The sequence below is a fragment of the Apteryx mantelli genome, chromosome 2 (assembly GCF_036417845.1).
Source record: "Apteryx mantelli isolate bAptMan1 chromosome 2, bAptMan1.hap1, whole genome shotgun sequence".
Classification (NCBI taxonomy): domain Eukaryota; kingdom Metazoa; phylum Chordata; class Aves; order Apterygiformes; family Apterygidae; genus Apteryx; species Apteryx mantelli.
This window is the reverse complement of record NC_089979.1, coordinates 43,884,311-43,903,117: the sequence shown is the minus strand read 5'-3', so window position 1 is coordinate 43,903,117 and position 18,807 is coordinate 43,884,311. Positions and strand designations below refer to the sequence as shown.

The 18,807-nt window shown below is 37.2% G+C and overlaps 1 protein-coding gene across 2 annotated transcripts in view; it reads right to left on the bottom strand.

The window, feature by feature from the left end:
* Positions 1 to 11,328: 11,328 nt before the first annotated feature.
* The window catches only part of HNF4G (hepatocyte nuclear factor 4 gamma), a 61,652-nt gene continuing 54,173 nt past the window's right edge, over positions 11,329 to 18,807 (bottom strand). For both annotated transcript variants that reach the window (XM_067290567.1, XM_013942882.2), the window contains exons 6-10: positions 17,949 to 18,036; positions 15,678 to 15,830; positions 15,247 to 15,483; positions 14,645 to 14,767; positions 11,329 to 14,248 (exon numbers count right to left, since the gene is read on the bottom strand). In XM_067290567.1, the coding sequence (XP_067146668.1) occupies positions 14,130 to 14,248; positions 14,645 to 14,767; positions 15,247 to 15,483; positions 15,678 to 15,830; positions 17,949 to 18,036 (720 nt within the window). In that variant the 3' untranslated portion in view covers positions 11,329 to 14,129. The remainder of the gene's footprint in view (positions 14,249 to 14,644; positions 14,768 to 15,246; positions 15,484 to 15,677; positions 15,831 to 17,948; positions 18,037 to 18,807) is intronic.

Genomic DNA, 18,807 nt, shown 5'->3' with positions numbered 1-18,807 from the left:
ATTGCCATCGGAAGCTCTTTTTAGGAACACATTAAGCATAAGTTTCTAGCAAGACAGACTGTGCCTTGAATTAAGGCTCTTCTGGGTGCTGGGCTCCAGTATGAGCAGATGTTCCTCGGCTGCTGTGCATTGCCATAGCCTCCTTCCAGCTGTGGCACCTCCCCTGTAATTGTAACTCGACAGCAAACCAACCAGTGGAGTAGCATGCTGGGTCCCAGACATGAAAAGTAGCCATCGCAGTGAAGTGAGATGGGAGACAAAATATATTTACTGAAAAAACATCCTGCTCTCATAGGCAGTTCATCTTTTCCTTCAGGGAAACTCCCCTGCTCCCATTTTTAAACCACCAAGAAACACGAGCAGTGTTACATAATTTCAGGGCATCTTACTCATCCTTTTAACTGTACTGAAAGTCAGTCGTCCATTCGTGTTTCCGTTTTTTTACCTCTTACTGAGATAAAGACAATTTATTTAGACCTTATAACTTTTTAGTTACTGTATAGTCTAAAACGGCTCACATTGAGGCTGGATGTACGAGGCCAAATACAATATCATAAAATCTAGTTCTGTTGGACTGGCCATTGAATATCTGGTTGTAAATAAAAATATTCCCAGGCACAGGCCAAGCCTGTGAAGTCCAGGTAAGAGTAACTAAGTTATTGGCACTGCAGCAGTATTGGTATGCCAGTGAACCAGTCTTGGAGACAAATTGGCTACAGATAACTCCCTCACTTGCTGAATTCTTGTTACCACAAGTGACAGAATCACCGTGATATTCAGATTCCATTGAGCACTTAGTCCTTCAATTCTTTCATGGAAAAATTTGCCTCATATAAATCAGATCAGCTACCTCAGCTCCTTTTTCAATGGTAAACAAAAAATACACAAGAAATAACATATCCAGCTCTTAAATCTAAGCTCAGAATTGTTCAGGGTGCCAAACATTTTTGTGGAACAAATGAATGCTTGTAAAAAGGTAGTGCCCAAACAAAAAGAAGTGTTTTGAGATGCATTAACTACTACAGGAAGAAGGAAGGAAGGAGGGAAAGAAGGGACTCTTTCAGTCAGAATATACTTACCGGAAACGTAGGCCAACCAAGTGACCAAATATTTGACCAAGAAATTTTGGCAGGGATGCTTTAAATCACCTCCCTGTTGCACTATTACCTCAGCTTTCAAATATTCTGTGTTTTAGTAAATCATTATGAAGAAGATCATATATTGCTGTCTGCTATTTTTCTGTTACTAGTATGAGCTAGGGCATTTGAACAAGTAATTCACTGGGGAGCATTGCTTTCAGCTTGTGCTAGGTTCTGGTTTCTGCCTATTTGCATTGGTGCCCTGAAGCATTTCTTAGATCTGTTACTTGAAAAGAACAGCTGCAGCACTATATTTATCTGATCACTCTCACACAGCAAATTCAATCAGCAGAATTCATTCTGGGGCCACTTGTTTATTTTGTGGTGGTGATGGTCAATTATGCCATAATAGTTATCAGGACACTGGAACAGAACTGTGTTCCCTAAGAGGGAGGTCAAATAATATTTTACGTGGTAGTGGTAGAAGCTCAATTAGTACATGAATCATTTAAAACCAAATTGAACACAGCAGTCGATAACATTCTTTGGGGAGTAATCTTGCACTTGCATCAGGATTTGTCTATTTAGCAAGGTAGCCTCAGGGCTGCTCTAACCCATGCCTGAGGGCTGGCCCTGGCAGCCCCCAGGGGAGGGGAGTGCTTAGGCAAGAGCTCCTCTCTCTTTTCCTTTCCTTACCCTCCCCGACTTGCACCATGCACTTGTCAGCGATACCTGAAGATCTGGCCCATAAATTTCTTCTTCAGAACAAGCATAATGGGAATGTTTAAAGCAAACTGGGACCAATTGTATTTGGCATGCAGCCATCAGGCTTTGAAACTGGTCTTACTGGCACCTGCTTCTAAGGAGAATGAAACCCTGTCCGTGCTTAGGTCTCACCACAGATTTCACCATACCACTTCTAGGTAAAAATACTGCTGTCATCATGTTTTGCACTCTTGAACAGATTGACTATAAGTTAGTATATCAGTTATTATATTCAGTTATATTCAATTTTTAAATTTACTTGCTTCCTCCTCCATTTCTGCATCTGTAGTTTTAATCACTTTCATCATTTAAGAGTCACACTCAGATCAGTGGCAAAATATCTTCTGAAGAAAGAATTGAAAATTAGATCCATGAAGGGATCCAACAGAAATAAAAGTCTGCCCTGCACAATGGAGTATATGTGAAGAATACTAAGTCAACACAGAAATATGTGGAGAGGCTAACTGGGGTCCGAAGGCAGTTTAGACATATCAGTAGATTATATTTTTGAGCTAAATGTTATAGCAACACAGGTATACTGCTTACAAATGATATTGGGCATGTTATTGGCAGCCCAGAAGTAGCTCAGAGGCCACATTATCATGCAGTGTCATTTAATCTGAACAGGACCACAGAGGGGTGCAGATCCTAACTGTAATCCTCAAAACTCTGCTCAGCCCAAAACCAAAGTCCTCTAAAAAAAGCTTCAAAATTTTCACTTGTATTCAGAGGCAGAAACATCTTAGCCTCAAGAGTTTGGAGCTTGATGATGACCATGTTTCCCTATGGTCAAGAAAAGGACTCAAGAAGGAGACAAAGTCCTTTCCCGCCTTTTAGTTGCTAACTCAGTGATTAGCACTGATGAGAACTGCTGCACAGGAGATACCTTGCATTGGAAGATTTAACTTTTTGGCTTACTGCCAACTGGTCGTGTCCTCAGTCTTCGTTTAGGGGCTCTGTCCCTACCTTGCTGGGGGACAAACCTTAAATAATAATTATGGCAGCTAGTAGGCTAAATGGTGAGTTCCCTAAGTTAGCCAGTAGAAAATGAAGAGACAGCTTTGTGCCTATTTCTCAAAGGGCCTTTGCTCAGAGGGACTGAATGTCTCCACAGGATTCATCCCTCCCCAGTGCTGCGTATTTGAGATAGGTCAGCCCTTTGAGCCAGAAGGAGATTCTGTAGACACAAAATTGGACTGGGGCTTCCATGAGGGAAAATACATCACTGCTACTATAAAGATCTCAGCTTACTCTTTTCAGTGATTTATATCCTGCCAGTGTATAAACCTTTTTGTCCCTATATGAACTGTAAATGGTAGCCACATTTTTTTCAGATATGACAGTCTCCTGTAGGTTATTTTTCCCATTAGAACACATGCCATTAAATCCATTATCCATTCTAGTTTCTTTGTCTGTGCGATCTGTCTCTTTGCTTAGCTACAGTTAATGCCACTATTAATTAATCTTATCCTTAATTCATTCCTCGCATATTTTTAAAGTAAATGTAGAGCTTGTAATGAGTTGGACTGACAGATTTTGAGATCAAAGGCACAAACTCTCTGAGATACATTGGTATATAATTACTATATAGGTACCCAACTTCCATTGATTTCAGTAGTAGTTAGGTGCCAAAATACCTGTGAAGATTGGTACCAAAGTTCGCATTCTCATATTAGCTATAGCACAAAGTTTCCATCACTAGATTCATTTTAAGGGAGGGCTGTGTTAGTGTTAGAACATAGTGCAGTCTTTCATAGTAATTTCAGTAACTGACCTTGCAGCAGGGACTCTACTTGTAACTTGTAGTGTGTAACTCTACTTGTGAGTGTAGCTTTGTGATAGGAGGAAAGTTTCTACCCAGCTGATGACAGCAGTCAGCTCCACCATCACTTCATATACAATTGAAAAGAGCTACTCCCTCTCTCTCACCATCAATGGTGATTAATTCTGTATTTAAATGATAAGGAGGTCATGCATCCTTTGCCTTTTACATGATCTGCTTAGCACAGTCCGCGTCTTGTCTATTTATATTGTTTCCTGGAGAGAGCATCTTTTCTGCTGTAAGTTGCTGTTTTGTAAAATGCTGTGACTGAAGCAGGAGTATGCTGTAGGGCTGCAATAATGCCCATTCTGCGAGGTGGCATGCAGCCTGTCCCTCCACAATGAAGCACACTAGACTACGCTCACCATTAAGCATGTGAGTAGCTCCAGCGAAGTCAGTCATGACTCTAAAGTTAAGCATGTGCTTAAGTGCTCCTTTGGATCAAATCAGAGTGATGTTTTAAGATTGTATCTCAAACATTTTAGCAGCCTGAAGAGCTCTACCTCATGCCCTGTGTGGTGGGTGCTTACTCGTACAGACTGCATTACTTTAGTGAGTCATACACAGATACTCTGGTTTTCTGTATGCACAGAAATAATAGTACCTCTGCTATCTTTTCTCATGTTTCCTTACTTATATGACAGAATTTGACCAAACTCCAGGGAAGACTTGTCATGCTCTTTAGTACATTTTTCTCCCAATAATACTAAAAAGTTTTGTATTATTTTGCAATATTGTATCATAATATTTTAAATATAAGAAAGCAAAATGGCTAATTAATGAATAAGAGTCATTTCAATGGAGCAACAGCTTTAGTGGAGGCTGGACTGTCTTTATTCCACAGGGAAAAAAAGAAGCAGAAAGTAACTATTCCAGCTACAGGGTGATGTAGCCCTACAGACGTGCTAGAGCAGGCATTCTGCTGCTCCCTTCTTACATTAAGGGTCATCTGCACCACTTAGCCTCATTACCACAGAGGACAGAAGTCACGTGGGACTGACTGAGCACTCTCAGTTGTATCCCTCATCATCTGAAATGAAAGAATATTAAAGGAGCTTGACACTCTACTTCAAAGGTCAACAAATAACTCTCAGTGTCTCCATATATAAAGAAAATGACAGTGGACGCAGGGCACAGCTTTGTCTTGTGCGCTGGTTGTAGTATAAAGCAGAGTGACATGAAATAATGAGGTTTAAATTGGTGAATTGGTTTATGTGCACTGGGGATTAACCTGTAATACACATTGAACCCAAATTACAGAACTTCAGAGAAGAGCAGCTTGAAAGCATTGATGCAAACCCTCAGACTGTAATATGCCTCCTTTACAGTAATATTGGTATTCCTCATTACCTTCACATAGTCACACATCATAATCTTAGATTAAAATCTTAGACTACCTTGTAATAAAATTCATTGGTACTAGAAAATGAGTACTATTGAAAACTGATTTTAGCAGGATAAGTCAGAGATAAAGTGAAATATATCAGCTAAGGATCTTGTCCAAATGTTACGTTTTACTAGTACTTTAGCATCAGTATTTAGGAATGAAATAAAGTACAAAGAGACAAAGGATGATTTATGCATTTATGCTTCTTAAACAAACAAATGGCATGAATTAAGTGAGCTGCTTACATTCTTCCAAACACCCCCTACCCATACCAATGCAAATATAGGTTGCATAGAGAAAGTAAGTAGCAACATATAGACCTTTGTGTCACCATATGTCTCTGCTGTGCACGGGTGCATGACGCCAAGGCTAGTTGTTCTTTATGTATCATATGATGGTTTTAAGAAAGGCACTCAGACTCTGTAAGGTACTGATTAAAATACCATTTATTGGACCTAACACAAGAAGGAAAAAGAGGATAGATAATCTTATGTCCCTTCTGATGCTGGGACCCCCTAGATGTCCATCATCCAATGGACCCCCAAACAGGGCATGACATGGCACACAGTACATCCATGGAGAGGTCTCCTGTGACATGAGGAAGTAGCTTGCAGTAGCTAACATGTTCAGAGGTCATAAATAGTAGAGAGTGTATTCAGCGGCAGTGAGTAACAGAAATGGCAGGAAGCACTGCATCCTTTTAAATCTGCTGGTATTTTCTCTTGCTCTGTCTTTCTAGCTATTCTAATAGGTGCTTATTTGCCCCAGGAAACTCAGCCTGAGCTCAAGTGAATCAGGGCTAGTAGCTGTGACAACACAAGTGCTGTAAGCTTGATGGGTTCAAGGATTCTCAGAGACAGGACTCAAAATAAATTAAGCTGTAAAGAAATAAGGACTCTTACTCTGGGAAAGATAAGATTCAGGTGAGAGAGAAGGCAGAGTAATACAATTAATAGTTATTACACTAAAGAGTCTGTATCACCAGTAAGCAATATTATTAGGACTGAACACAATAATTTGAGCAAATAGTTCCATTAACATGCTTTAGTTGAAGTAGGTCCCATGGGCCTATTTAGTGGGCTGAATGAGCCATATTCTATGGGCCTGAGAGTTCCCATTGTTGTTTTTTTTTTTTCTTTTAGCCTTCTAATGTCTTCATTTTTTCCCTCACCAGGCAGAACACAGAGATGACATCTGACATAACACGGTCAATTCCAAGCACTTAAAATCTTGAAATGGTACTCAAAATACCAGAAAGATTGAGTTCTATAAAAATTAATATATTGAATTATTTCAAAATCTAAATAATATGCTTTCTGATTTTTATGTGTGTAAGTTTCATTGTTTGAGGAGGTTCTTGATGCCGTGATGCTTGCTCTGTACAAGGAAAAATAAATATTCTCTTTCACAAATTCATATGCCTCCAGAGTCATTACAAAAGGCAATAGTGCTGTGTTAGTTCCTTGACTGACTGTCTTTCTGTGGTCACCAATCCCTCTTGAACTGATACTCCCTAACTGGGTACCCTTGAGATGAGCAACACTTTATTTTTTTAAGGGATTTTTTTTTTCAACTATTCTCCCTATCTTTAAAGTGCAAATTTCTCCTTAAACGGATGTTTCCTTCTGTAGGCCAGCTACGGAAGGCTCCAATAGTGCTCTCTTCAAGATGAGGGAGATGTGGCTTCTTCTCTTGCTTTTCAGAAGGATGCTGTCCCTATTTTAATTTTCAAATTATTTTTTTGGTTAATGAGCAGCAGCTCAGGCTGTTGGTCCCTGAACAGATACAGCATCACAGGGATGGAATATCTGCCTATATGTATTTAATCACATGATCCAATTTTAATCAACCTTCAAAAAAAAGGGAGTTAAAAAATGCACAGATCATGATACAGTTAAATTGTGTTTTTGCTGCTGAGATTAAAATGGATATTAATGTTTGTGTTGCAAGAGAAAAGTTTACTTCATTGTATATAAATTAAATATGTAAAGTTTGTCATTTTATAATACATCTGTCTGCATATTTTAGAGTATTGTGCCCTTTTATTACATTTCTGATCAAGACTAATGCTCATTAAAAATCTAATATGACAATGAAAAATTTTATACGGCAAATTCTTATCCTCTAGTGCAATTGCTCTCTACTACACTTTTTGGAAACTACAGCAAATTAGTCTTGAGCCATGGTAATCTTAATTATATCTTGGAATAGATGTTGGAAATATATTGAACAAACTAGCTTGGTAAGATTGCCTTTGCCTCTTAATGCAAAATCTCTATGTTCATATACTTGCATTATTGAAATTACAAAAGGCAGGCATTTGAAAAATGGGATTCTTTGTTGGGCAGTCATATTCATGAAAATTCATTCCATTGTGAGGGGGTCAAAAAAACAGGGGAAAAAACTGCTTGCTGTTCAAAACGTAACATAAGATGTGCCATTTCATTTTCATACAGAAGAATGTGTAGACTCAAAAAAAGTATTTATATGTTCTCAAAACTGGCTGTCTATGAATTTGGCATACTTTTAGCTTGATAGCAGTTGTAACCCAATCTATTTAGTTGTTTTATTCAAACAGGCAGGAAATAGACATCATTCTAATAGGAGACACAAGCACTCCACAGACAAAATGCTTCAACTGTGGCTAATACCACTTGTTGAGGTGACAGATCAAAATGGCATTGCCAACTCCAACAGTTGTCTTTTCTACAAAGTTGTATCAAATTCAGACATTGCCTCTAATTTAGATCTTATCCATATATAAACTAAAACATGATTATATTTTTATCTCATGTCAGTCAGCCTGGGACAAGTATAAAAAATACTTGTATTAGCATAATGGTTCAGCTGAAACCGTGATCGCTTTGCTGGTTGGCTCCTGGCCATCATCAGCTGGATGCTTCCTGTCTTTCAGTGCTTCCAGAATGGGTGAATCTGCAGAGCTGCTCCAGGAAAAGTGGTCAGGGCACACAAATATGCAGGTGGTGCGACTGGCAGGTTCAGCAACGCCACAGGGAACAAGCTGCTATGACAAAAAGGGTATCAGAAACAGCAAGCACTGCGGTGGGCTAGACAGAAGGTCCCATTTCATTCCCAGTGCAAGGATGCCCATCAGCCTTCCTATGCCATTGGTACCCAATGATAGGGAATGTGTTTAAATAACTCTTAAAGGAGGTTCTTAGAGCAATGATGCAGAAGGCACTCAGGTCTGCCTGCACATCTGCCCCACAGATAGCCAACAAGCTGTCTGTGGGCATCTGGGGGCATACTGAGCTGTTGGGGTGTGTTTGATGACCTGCTCAAGAAAAATTGCAAATGAATCAGCTATTCCAAATTTGCAGTGAACAAATGACAGGCTAGAACACAAACCATACTCTACTGAGCAAAGCTGTCCAAGCTCTCATCTCCACTGCAGAGGTTTTCATGCCGCCAAGGAATTGGTGGTGTTGTCAGATTTGTGCAGCCCATCTTTTCTTCCTTCTTTTACTTAATTCTCTTGAAAGTCTGTAGTTGACCTTGCTATACGTTCTGTTCTATTTTTTTCTCTAACCAGTCATTATCTCCTTTAACTTTTTAACATAATTTCACTCCTTGAAATGCATCTGCCTGTACAATCTTTGCTGCTACATTTCCTTGAAGACGTTCAGGATTTGCATACTAGAACAACTGCTGTCGGTTAGGCCAACGCAATACCAAAATGGTAGAATTTATGTGGGGGGCCGAACCCCACAAAGCCACTGTGCCTACTCAAACATATGAGGTTCTGAACTGTTCAAAGGTCTGCTCTCAAAGACAACATGATTATGGCCAGCACTATTCAGATGCAAGTCACAGAGATACAAAAATGTGGATTTCTAAGCTTTCTTCTCTAATTTCAGAGCACAGCCAGTAGTTTGCCTGAGCTTTAGCTGAGATCACCCCTTAATCAGATTGGGTGAAGAAATTTCAACAAGACTTGCTGCTGTTCACCCTGTGGAGCACACCCTATTATGGTAGACACTGGTGACTTTCACCTTTGCCAAAGGAAAAAGTGGTGTCAAGCCCAGAATCATCAGCAATTGCAATTAAGAGCTCTGTGCTGGTACAAGCCTGTTCCCTAATGATGTGACCTGGAGCAGTTGCCACATCGGGCAGTGTTAGTGAGGAGCTGACAACCCTCTTAGCTCCACCAATAAATCAGTGTTGATGTAGCATCTTTGACCCTTAACTCTGATGAACTATCAGATAATGTCAATAGCAACTGTAGCTCCACCCCAACCTTATGGAACAGAGAGCATCATCTTTTTTTTTTTTTTTTAGATGTAGCATAAATAACATTTTAAGCATAAGTTGTTCCCCCATCTTAATGAGATTTTTGTCCATTCTGTTTAGATGCTATCTATACATATTGGTATTCAATGAAAACGGTTTGTCTCCTTCCATCTAGTTATAGAAGACCAAAGTCCTCTTTCATTGTGTTATGTTTCTAAGTTTCTTACCCTTTCTTATAAACATGTATTATTTTGATTAGAAATCAGGTATGAATTTTAATTTAATTTCTGTGGAAGAGATTTTTGAAAATATATTTCCTGTAGTTCAGCACCTTTGCTCCTGACAGTAATCAAGTTTAGATTTTAATTTCATATAGGGCTCTTTATTTATAAGTAGACTTTCTAATTAATGAAAATATTTTGATTTGCCACAAGACAATAAGGAACCAGAAGGAAGTAGTGATTAATGTCATTCCTGATGAGAAATATGTTCCCTTTCTTTTTATATTATAAAACTGGCAAAAGAGGAAAAAATCTGTTAACACAATGAGTTTAAACTCTTGGATAAATAATGTTGTTGTTGTTGTTGCTGTTGTTGTTGTTGTTGTTAGGGAGGATAAAGGGAAAGAAGAAAGCTATATCAGGACTCTATATCAGGGAGAATATTAAATATGTAGAAATTTGCAAACCAATACAGAAGACTTATGGAAGAATTAATGCAAAATGTGGAGTTAAGTCTTTGCTTTCTATATACTTTAGATAAGTATATACAAATAATAGAGATGTGCAACTAGAAATAATCTATTGGAAGGACAAACATTTTACTCAGTCAGAGACTGACAGACATCCTTCAGGTGAAAACAGAACTGCCAATTCTACAAATATTAACAAAGATCTATAATGGATTTTCTTCTTAGACTCTGACAATGTTAAAGTTGATGTCACAAAAGGTTCCTGGAATTCAATAAATACATTGCCCACATTCAGAATTCCTTTATTGGGAGGAATTTTTTACTGTCATTAGAACTGAAAACTAGTACATCCATCTCTCTCTATATAAAATAAGTGTGCATACACATATGGAGCTGTTTGTAAAGCAGATTTATAGAAATCCTTACAGAAGGGTCTGTCTGTTAGCACTTCAAAGATTTAGAGGATTTTCCATGTTTTCTCCATTGTAGGCTGAAAAATAAAATCTATCCCTTAAAATTATTTTCTTTCATTGTCTTCTTTCAAAAATTAACTTCTTTGGTCCAAGTCAGTATTTACAAGTAAAACACAGAGAAATTCTTACTCTAGAATAATCAGTTACGGACACGAGCTTCTCAAAGGGACCTGAAGATCTCCAGCATCCAGAAGTCTTCAGCAGAAGAACCTGAAAATCTCCAGCAGAAGTCTTCTGTCTCCCATGGCAGCTTTGCCCTGTAGCTCTGCACTCTAGCATAGATGATATCTGAACAAAAGCAAACAACCCAACTCTGTGTGTCATCCCCCTCTCCCTCACCCCAAAAACCAAAAGCAAAACCAAAAACTATTTGAAATCTGCTCAAAAGAGACAGACTAGTAAACGTATTTTGCAAGGCTGAGTAGATACTGATTACCTAACAAAAAATATATTGGAAAGAATGAGTTTAAAATGTTAAAATATCTTTAAGTATAAAACAAAGAAATGCTTAGTTGTGACCAAATTAGCTTAAATAACAGTGCACTAGAGCAACTAAAGGCAATGGTCTGTCCAGAAAAAAAGAAGACTGTTGAACACATGCTTCATTTTAAACACAGATGGAATTAAGCATGTGCATGAATTCTTTTCTGAGTCAGAACTAAAAATTGAAAACTATAGCTATGTAATAGTTAGCCATGTTACAGTAGAATCAGCTAAATATTGCCATCGTATTCTTTCATATGATTTCAATATTGTAGAGAAGAAAGCATACTACAGTTTTATACTTATTCATAAGATAAACAATATAAAACGTCATCATTGTTTATGTAAATAGTCAAAAAATTACCAAAAGGCAAATGTGACATTTAGATCATTCGTTTTTCTTTATTGATCTTTGATGAAAAACAGTCCATTTGAAACATTTCCAGCAACCATTTCTATTCCAAATATTCAACACAAAAACTTGGTATCAGAGTTCAAACATATAATGTTACATCTTATTATAATTTAATATTTAACAAAGCTAATCATTTTTGATTTTGCATAATTACATTTACAAAAATAATGTTACATTTATAAAATAAATCAGCTTTTCCCAATAAATTACAGTGGTGTTCTTATTCAAAAATGTAGTATACCGTACAAAATAGATAACAGCTTTTAGTAAGATAAAATACTAAAGTATGTTTTATCCAGTACATTTTGGCAGTGTGTGAAAGCATTTTATTGTACACCTGATATCTAAACTACAGTGTGAAAACTAAACCCAATAAGCTACTCCGTGCATTGCTTATATAAGGCAGAGGTGGCCAACTTATGGACTATCTTTCTTTTCAGTCGAATGTTTTAAGCCAGAAAAATACCACCATGTTTGTGCATCTGACTTAATTAATCCGATCCATTAAATGCATGCAGATCCAACTGGGGACAAACACTCTTCCTACGACAGATACACAAAGTGACCCCAGTCAGTCAGCTTTCATGCATGCTTTATGTGTTTCATCAAAAAACATTGGTGGCCTACTTGTAAAAATAGCGCAGTCCTGATCCTCCTAAAGTTAATGGCAAAACTTTGGTACTTTATTCTGTCATAAAAACTCATGCTAAAAAAGCCTTGAAAAAGGAGAAATGCATTGGCAAAAAAAAAAAAAAAAAAGTAACCGGCAAAAAGGAAAACATTCTCTGCAAAAAGAAAAGCATTCTCTAAAAAGTGAAAGGGAAACATTAAGAGCTACTATACACAGATTTAAGTACAAAAGCAACTACTTCAAAATAGCCTAAAGAAACACAGCATCTACCTGATGGCAAGTGTACTCTTATTAAAGCCTTTTGAATGTTCAGATGAGCACAGCATTTACTCTTTTGCATTTCCTCTTTGTGAAAAAGTATCTCTAGGATTATATTAGTTTGTTTGAATAACTTTAAAAGCCATAGGTTTAACTATGCTATGGTAGATATATGAATTTCTGACGCTCTGATTAATGAAGGTGTTTGGCTCAGGATGATCAATATCTCACCTTGTAGAATTTCTGACTCCAGTGGTTTTTGGGTTTTTTTTCTTTTTTCATTTCAATAATTCAGCAAACCACAAAATGTTATTCTTCCTTGTTTCCCTGTTGTTCTATTACACAGCTTCTGGGAAGAATGTTTACTTTAAAGCACAAAGGGAAAACCATTGCTGTCTGGAATAAATAAAATGTGCAGAGTGGCGATTTTCTTATGACGTCAATATTGTATGAACAATGGAATCACTTTATATATCAGACTAGATAATTTTCACAAATTCTAACTATGAGTGAACATATGCCCAAGTGAGCATGTGTCATAAGGTCTCCTTTGTGAAATCCACAGAGGGTACAAATCCAGATGGGATTTTATAGACTCCAGACACAGAAGTTTAGTCACTGTTGGATCCCCCCAAACTGGAGAGGGAGGAAGAGGAGCAAAAGGGGGCTCATCACATTAAATAGAGGGTTCATCGTAAGCTTCTGAAAACTATAAGAGTTTGAAATCCAGAGACTAATTAATTTGTGTGCTGGCTGTCTTCTGGCTTGAAATACTGTGGCTCAAACTAGGAACATATGGAGCTAAACTTTTGTGTGTTTGCCACTTCAGTTAGTAAGCCATATCTCTCCAGACACATAATAACTACATAACTATAACTATTCTGTATGTAAAGTTCAGAGCGATTGCTAAAACATGCATTTGCCAGCCTGTTAGGCAAATAAACACAATGGCTATGTTTACACTAGCAAATTAAACAATAAAAAGTCTATTCTCCAGCCCTGAGGTCAAGTGGCATGGTCTGAACATATTCATACTGTTATACTCTCTGAGCCTCAAAAGAAAGGAGGCCATGCCCAAAAACTGGGAGAGTACTAGTTAGTCCTGACCAAAAGCATACCAGGTCCCATTCTAACAATTTAACAATATAAATGCTAGCCTACTGGTGCCTGCACCCATATCTTGGCACTGTTTAATTGACTAATATAGACATTATTGTGTATGCAAAACCTCAAACATATTTGCATGTAGCAGGCCCTTTGATTCATTCAAACAAATAGGTAAGGATAGGATAATTTTATTTAACACATTCAAACCTTTTGTTGAAATTTTAGTTGAAGAACACAGTTCTTTCATATTAGGATTTTTAAAATGAATTGGGTACTTCTGTCCATTAAGTATTTTCTCCTTTCTACTTAATACATCTACTTTTACTGTTTCATTATTTATAGAATCTTATGTTTGATTAACCCCCTTTTTCATGTCTACTATTCACAGCTAAAAAAGCATTAACCAGTTCAGTCACAATGAAAAAAAATTATATACACATCTAAAACAATAATATTAAGATGACAGCTAAAACAGGAAGTAAAAAATGAATCTGTGCAGTTAAAAGATCTAAAAATAATATCAACTTCTATACATATTTCTCAGACTGCAGTACAGTTACAGTTGTATGTTGCAGTGAGAACAGTATTACTTTCTGAATCATGAAAGAAAAGTCACGAGAAACACCCGCAGTAGTGGCTGCTGAGGGAATAATCTCCTTTGTTATCCTGAGATATTAAATGTGCAAGTGTCCTAACAATTTTTTCTAGTGCATAAAAAGGATGGAAGAAGGGAAGGAGGGATGGAAGGGAGAGAGAGAGAAACATTATCACAATGGTTTTTGTTTCAAAATAGATTGCTGTGCAATGACTGAAGCCTGATTTGTAGACATTTTGTACTCTTGCCCAGAGCCCTGAGGAGGGGAAGGTAATGGAGTTTCTGGAGTTGCTGAAAAAGAATTCAGAGACAATTATGAATTTTTATATTCTGGCCTAATCTGCATGCACATATACATGCTAATGGCCCCAAACTAAGTTCTTTTACATTTGTCATGTTAGATAAATAGGTCATTTTAATTACCAGAATTTTTAGTTTACTAAAAACTGTGCATGTGAAACCAAAGATAAAATCAGAATGGTGACAAACTTTTAAAACTAGATTAAATTTAAGTCAAGCTTCTTGTATAGCACTGTTTGTATGCATATGTTTTTAGTGCACAATTATTTTAATACTAAGAATGACAATGAAATAACTCTACAAGCATTGACAGGCCACCATTTTAATTAATATATTTAAATGTAACAGTGAAATGTTATGACAGAAGACTAACTTGCAATTACTTACAAATCTGTTCTGCATGTACAGGAGCAGACATTGAACTTATGAGGATAGTTTGGCCAGTTAATGGATCCTGGGCTAAGTGAGGATGTACTGGATGATGTAGATGACTGGCGTCATTAGAAGTACCTGCAAAAATAACACGAGCACATATCAATTCAAAAGAGCATGTTGTTGTCAGCAAATTATACTGCAATAATTACATTTCTGTAGAGCAAATATTTTGATTGGTAATTTGAATAATTGCCTTTGGGTATTCATTAAACAATTTAACCAGACTTCAACCATATTAAGTACTGTGTTTATTTTCACTGCTTTGACTGTATTAATACGGGATTTCATGAAATATTTGTATGGATTCTTCAGTCTGCCTAGGGAATTGTATGTCTAGATAACCAGAAATGTCTGAGAAATACACAGCACAATTTGAGGATGTAGGAGTGAGGAAACGATGAGTAGCCAAGACAAGAGGACTTTAGCCAACAATTATGTGACTCCAAAGCTCAGTCAACTGGCCAGTGGTTGCAATGCTTACATCATGATTCCCTCAATTCTCCAATATGGTAAATTCAATATAATATGATAATCTTAAAATGTTGTTAACTTACCTCCTAGTAACATTTCCTGAAGCAAACTGTCAATTTTAACAATTCCAAATAGTTTGACCAGTTGTATTTGCTCAATCATTTGCCAAGTGATGCTTTGGAGTGTAGGCAATAGAAGCAGAAGTTCTCCAAACCTTCCTCGGGAGTCATACTGACGGTCATTGATGTAATCCTCTAAACTGATCTGGACTTGGAACCGCATGTTCTTAATCTTGATTGGATTGCTCAGGCCCTTTGCATCTTATAAAATGAGAAAAGCTTCAGGTCAAAGCAGGTTATGATTTGGGAGTATCATCTTAGGGTGTTTTTTTTTCTTTTTTTCTTTTTTCCATCCAGCTAGATGCTAGACAATGTGAGCAATGCTACATCAACAATAATTATTTTCATTGTAGTCACATATACAATAATTCTGAGAGGTATTTTGGAAAATGTACCTGGATCAAAAAACACAATTGCTTTCAAGCAAGCGTACTCATTGTCATCTATTTGAATTTCCTGGAAGGGTCGAACTAGTTCATCCAGAATCCGATTTGCCACTCGGCTGATCTCTACTTCAGAACTGTTGCGATGGATTATGTAATTGTTACCTTGGAGAGAAAAATACCAATAAACGAATTGATATCTCGTAAACATTTAGATGTAAAGTGAGGAAGCGCATTTTCAAAAGCACGTTTCCTTTTGCATAATCAAATTGTTGAACATTATTTTTTTTCATGCAATAACTCTCCTTCACACCATGCAAAACTGTTATTTTGAAAATACAGTATATGGGCAAAATACAGCTCTCACCATCAAAATAATCTGTGTATGTGAATATGTCATCATGTCCTGATTGGTCCACAGGACTGAGGTCATTATTTGAATGCACAAACATGGATGAAGTAGGCCTTCATGTCTATGCAAAAGATATATAGCATTAAACTGATTTTAAATTTCTTCTTCCCTCATAAAAATAATATATTCCAGGATGACTGACCAGAATTTGTCAATGGACAAAGAAGCCTTCCGTCAGAAAAGATGTCAGGAATGTGTTTTTTATAACACACTTATGTTACTCCTAATAAAATTTAGAAGCATCAGAAAATTTTCAGTAAAGAATGAATTTTCCCTGCTAATTTCATTTTTAATTTCCATTTTTGGTGTGACATCATCATGATATAATTAATGATTTAATTTGACATCTGTCCAAAACTCACCTAACATAAGATATGATAGCAGTCGGAAAGCCACAGAGTTTCTAAAAGCTACAAAACAGTTCTCAGGAAGAAAAGCCAATGATAATGTCAAAAGAATCCATGCCAAAATGACTCATGAGCTATACAGATGTCTACCTTTGAGTTACAGAGATAAGCCTTAGTACCTCAGGTTGTTTCTTCTTGTGGTATATATTTACCCTGGTAATGCTGACTATAAATATCTGGTTATTAATTGCTCATTATTTTTCCTTACTATGTGTTAGTCCCAATAAAACCATAAATATTTCTTTTTTCTTTTTGCTAATTCTGTCAGTAAAACTGCATCGAAGGAAAGAACTAGATCAAAAAAATCATCTTTATAGTGTTTAAGTTGAAAAGATTGCTGATGCAAGTAACATCTCCAGAGCAAGCCCTTCCTGTCCCTTCAATGTTATGGTATGAGTAAAAGTAAATTCAAGTTGATTTAGAGCTATGAAAAGGCAGACCTGAAAAGGAAGTAGAACAAACAGGGGAGAATCCCTTGTACCACAACACAAATGAAGAAACTAGTCTGAGTCTATATTCTGCATAATCTTGGCTTGCATCAAAGATCCTGTCCAAGAAGACCTGCACACTTTCTCACAAGACAGCCAAAGTACTGCATATGTTTAATGAAAACATTTTTGGCAGGGTGCATTCAAACTGACAGAATACTGTCAGATAATGCTAACAAATGACTGGATAAGCATTCATCACATTACTATGCACACAGGCACACATCTCATCATACGACTTTGCATCTCTGGTGCGTGAATGAATGGAAAACATGCATCCACCATGTGGTGATGCCCCCTTCTATGAACAGGCACGCTCTCCGTCTGTAATCAGACAAGGGGGTCCTTTCAGTGACCAAGAACATGAGTTTCTCCTGGCCTGTTATGCACACGAGACTTATCGCAGTGCCATGAATGGGCACATCTCTCGCATGGCTGGAGCCTGCGTGTTGGTTATGTGATGGCCACACTGTGACTGGCAAGGCAGGAGGGAGAAGGCCCTCAGGAAAGAGAGTTACCCGGAACTGTATCCAAACAGTTCTTCCAGCCTGTAGCCTCTTCTGTGGCCATGTCAGAAGGGCTTTTGGGAACGAGCCAGATGAACTTTTTTCACCAAGACTGAACTCAGCACGTGAACCACAGGTTGGCTAACCTTCTCTTAAATAAAGGTTTCTTATTTACTTTTAATGGGCAAAGGTGCCAGAAAAGATGTTAACGTAAAGCAACATTTTGCCAAGAACTCTCTAAGCTGTGGCTTTTGCTATCCAATGAACCTTTGGTGATTTTAATTCATAGGAAACTGTCCACCTGCTTTTGCTGGAACACAGCACATGACATGATGTCATTAATAACTGTTTAGCATCCACAGAAGGCATTGCTTTGATTGTGCCAGAACAGTTGTCCCACTTACATGATTACATGGTTGCTAGTGTAATATATTATCATTATTATTAATTAAAACAAAACCAATATTTACCTAAAAGTAAAATGTCCTTATACCCCATGGACCGTTTTGCTGCTCCAAGCAACAGGTGTTCCCCAGCATGTGCTCTTAGCAGGGCAACCTTAGAAAAAACAGCATGCTCATTAGAGGATAAAGCAATAAGTTCCAATAGGGACAAGATAAATTAGCATGTATGTCACAGTGAACATAAAATGAATAATATAAGTGAATGTAAAAACCTTCTCTTTGTAACATTGTACTAATAGTACAGTAAAATTAAATTGTCATACTTTGTCACTTTTGGCATTTGGTCTAGACTTTAAACATACAGCTTTGCAAAACACTTCTCAATAAATACAATATTTGCATTTATTTCCTAGTGCTTATTTCCTTAACAAAGTTTGTTCTGGAATTTTAAGTTGATACTAAAGACTCCAATGGGCTAGAATGAACTATTACCTTAAACTCTGCACTACCAGTATTTCATTTTTCTCACATTGAACCAAAAACCTGTGATGTTTTTACTTAAAAAATGTTTTTTCCAACAAATTCAGATATGCTAAAGTATCCACAACGGTCAACAAAGAAGAAACCTGATTCATACCAGGAGGGCAGTTAAAAATATGGTTACTAGTTTACCCTGTCATCTAGTTACTTCCCTTTGGTTTTAATGCCTGCTTGAAGCTTTAGCGCTAACCTCTACTTTCTCATGGAACTTCTCTTTCTGCAAGCAGTTCCCTAAATTTCTAAACTATTCTGTGATTCTGTGATGTGTTAAGACTTTTCAACACTCTTAGTAGACTCTTAATAGAGTTAATTTATCTGCTTTGGCTTTCTCTATGATTTGTAAACCAGGTTGATTTCAAGGTCAGGAATCATTTGCTCAAAACTG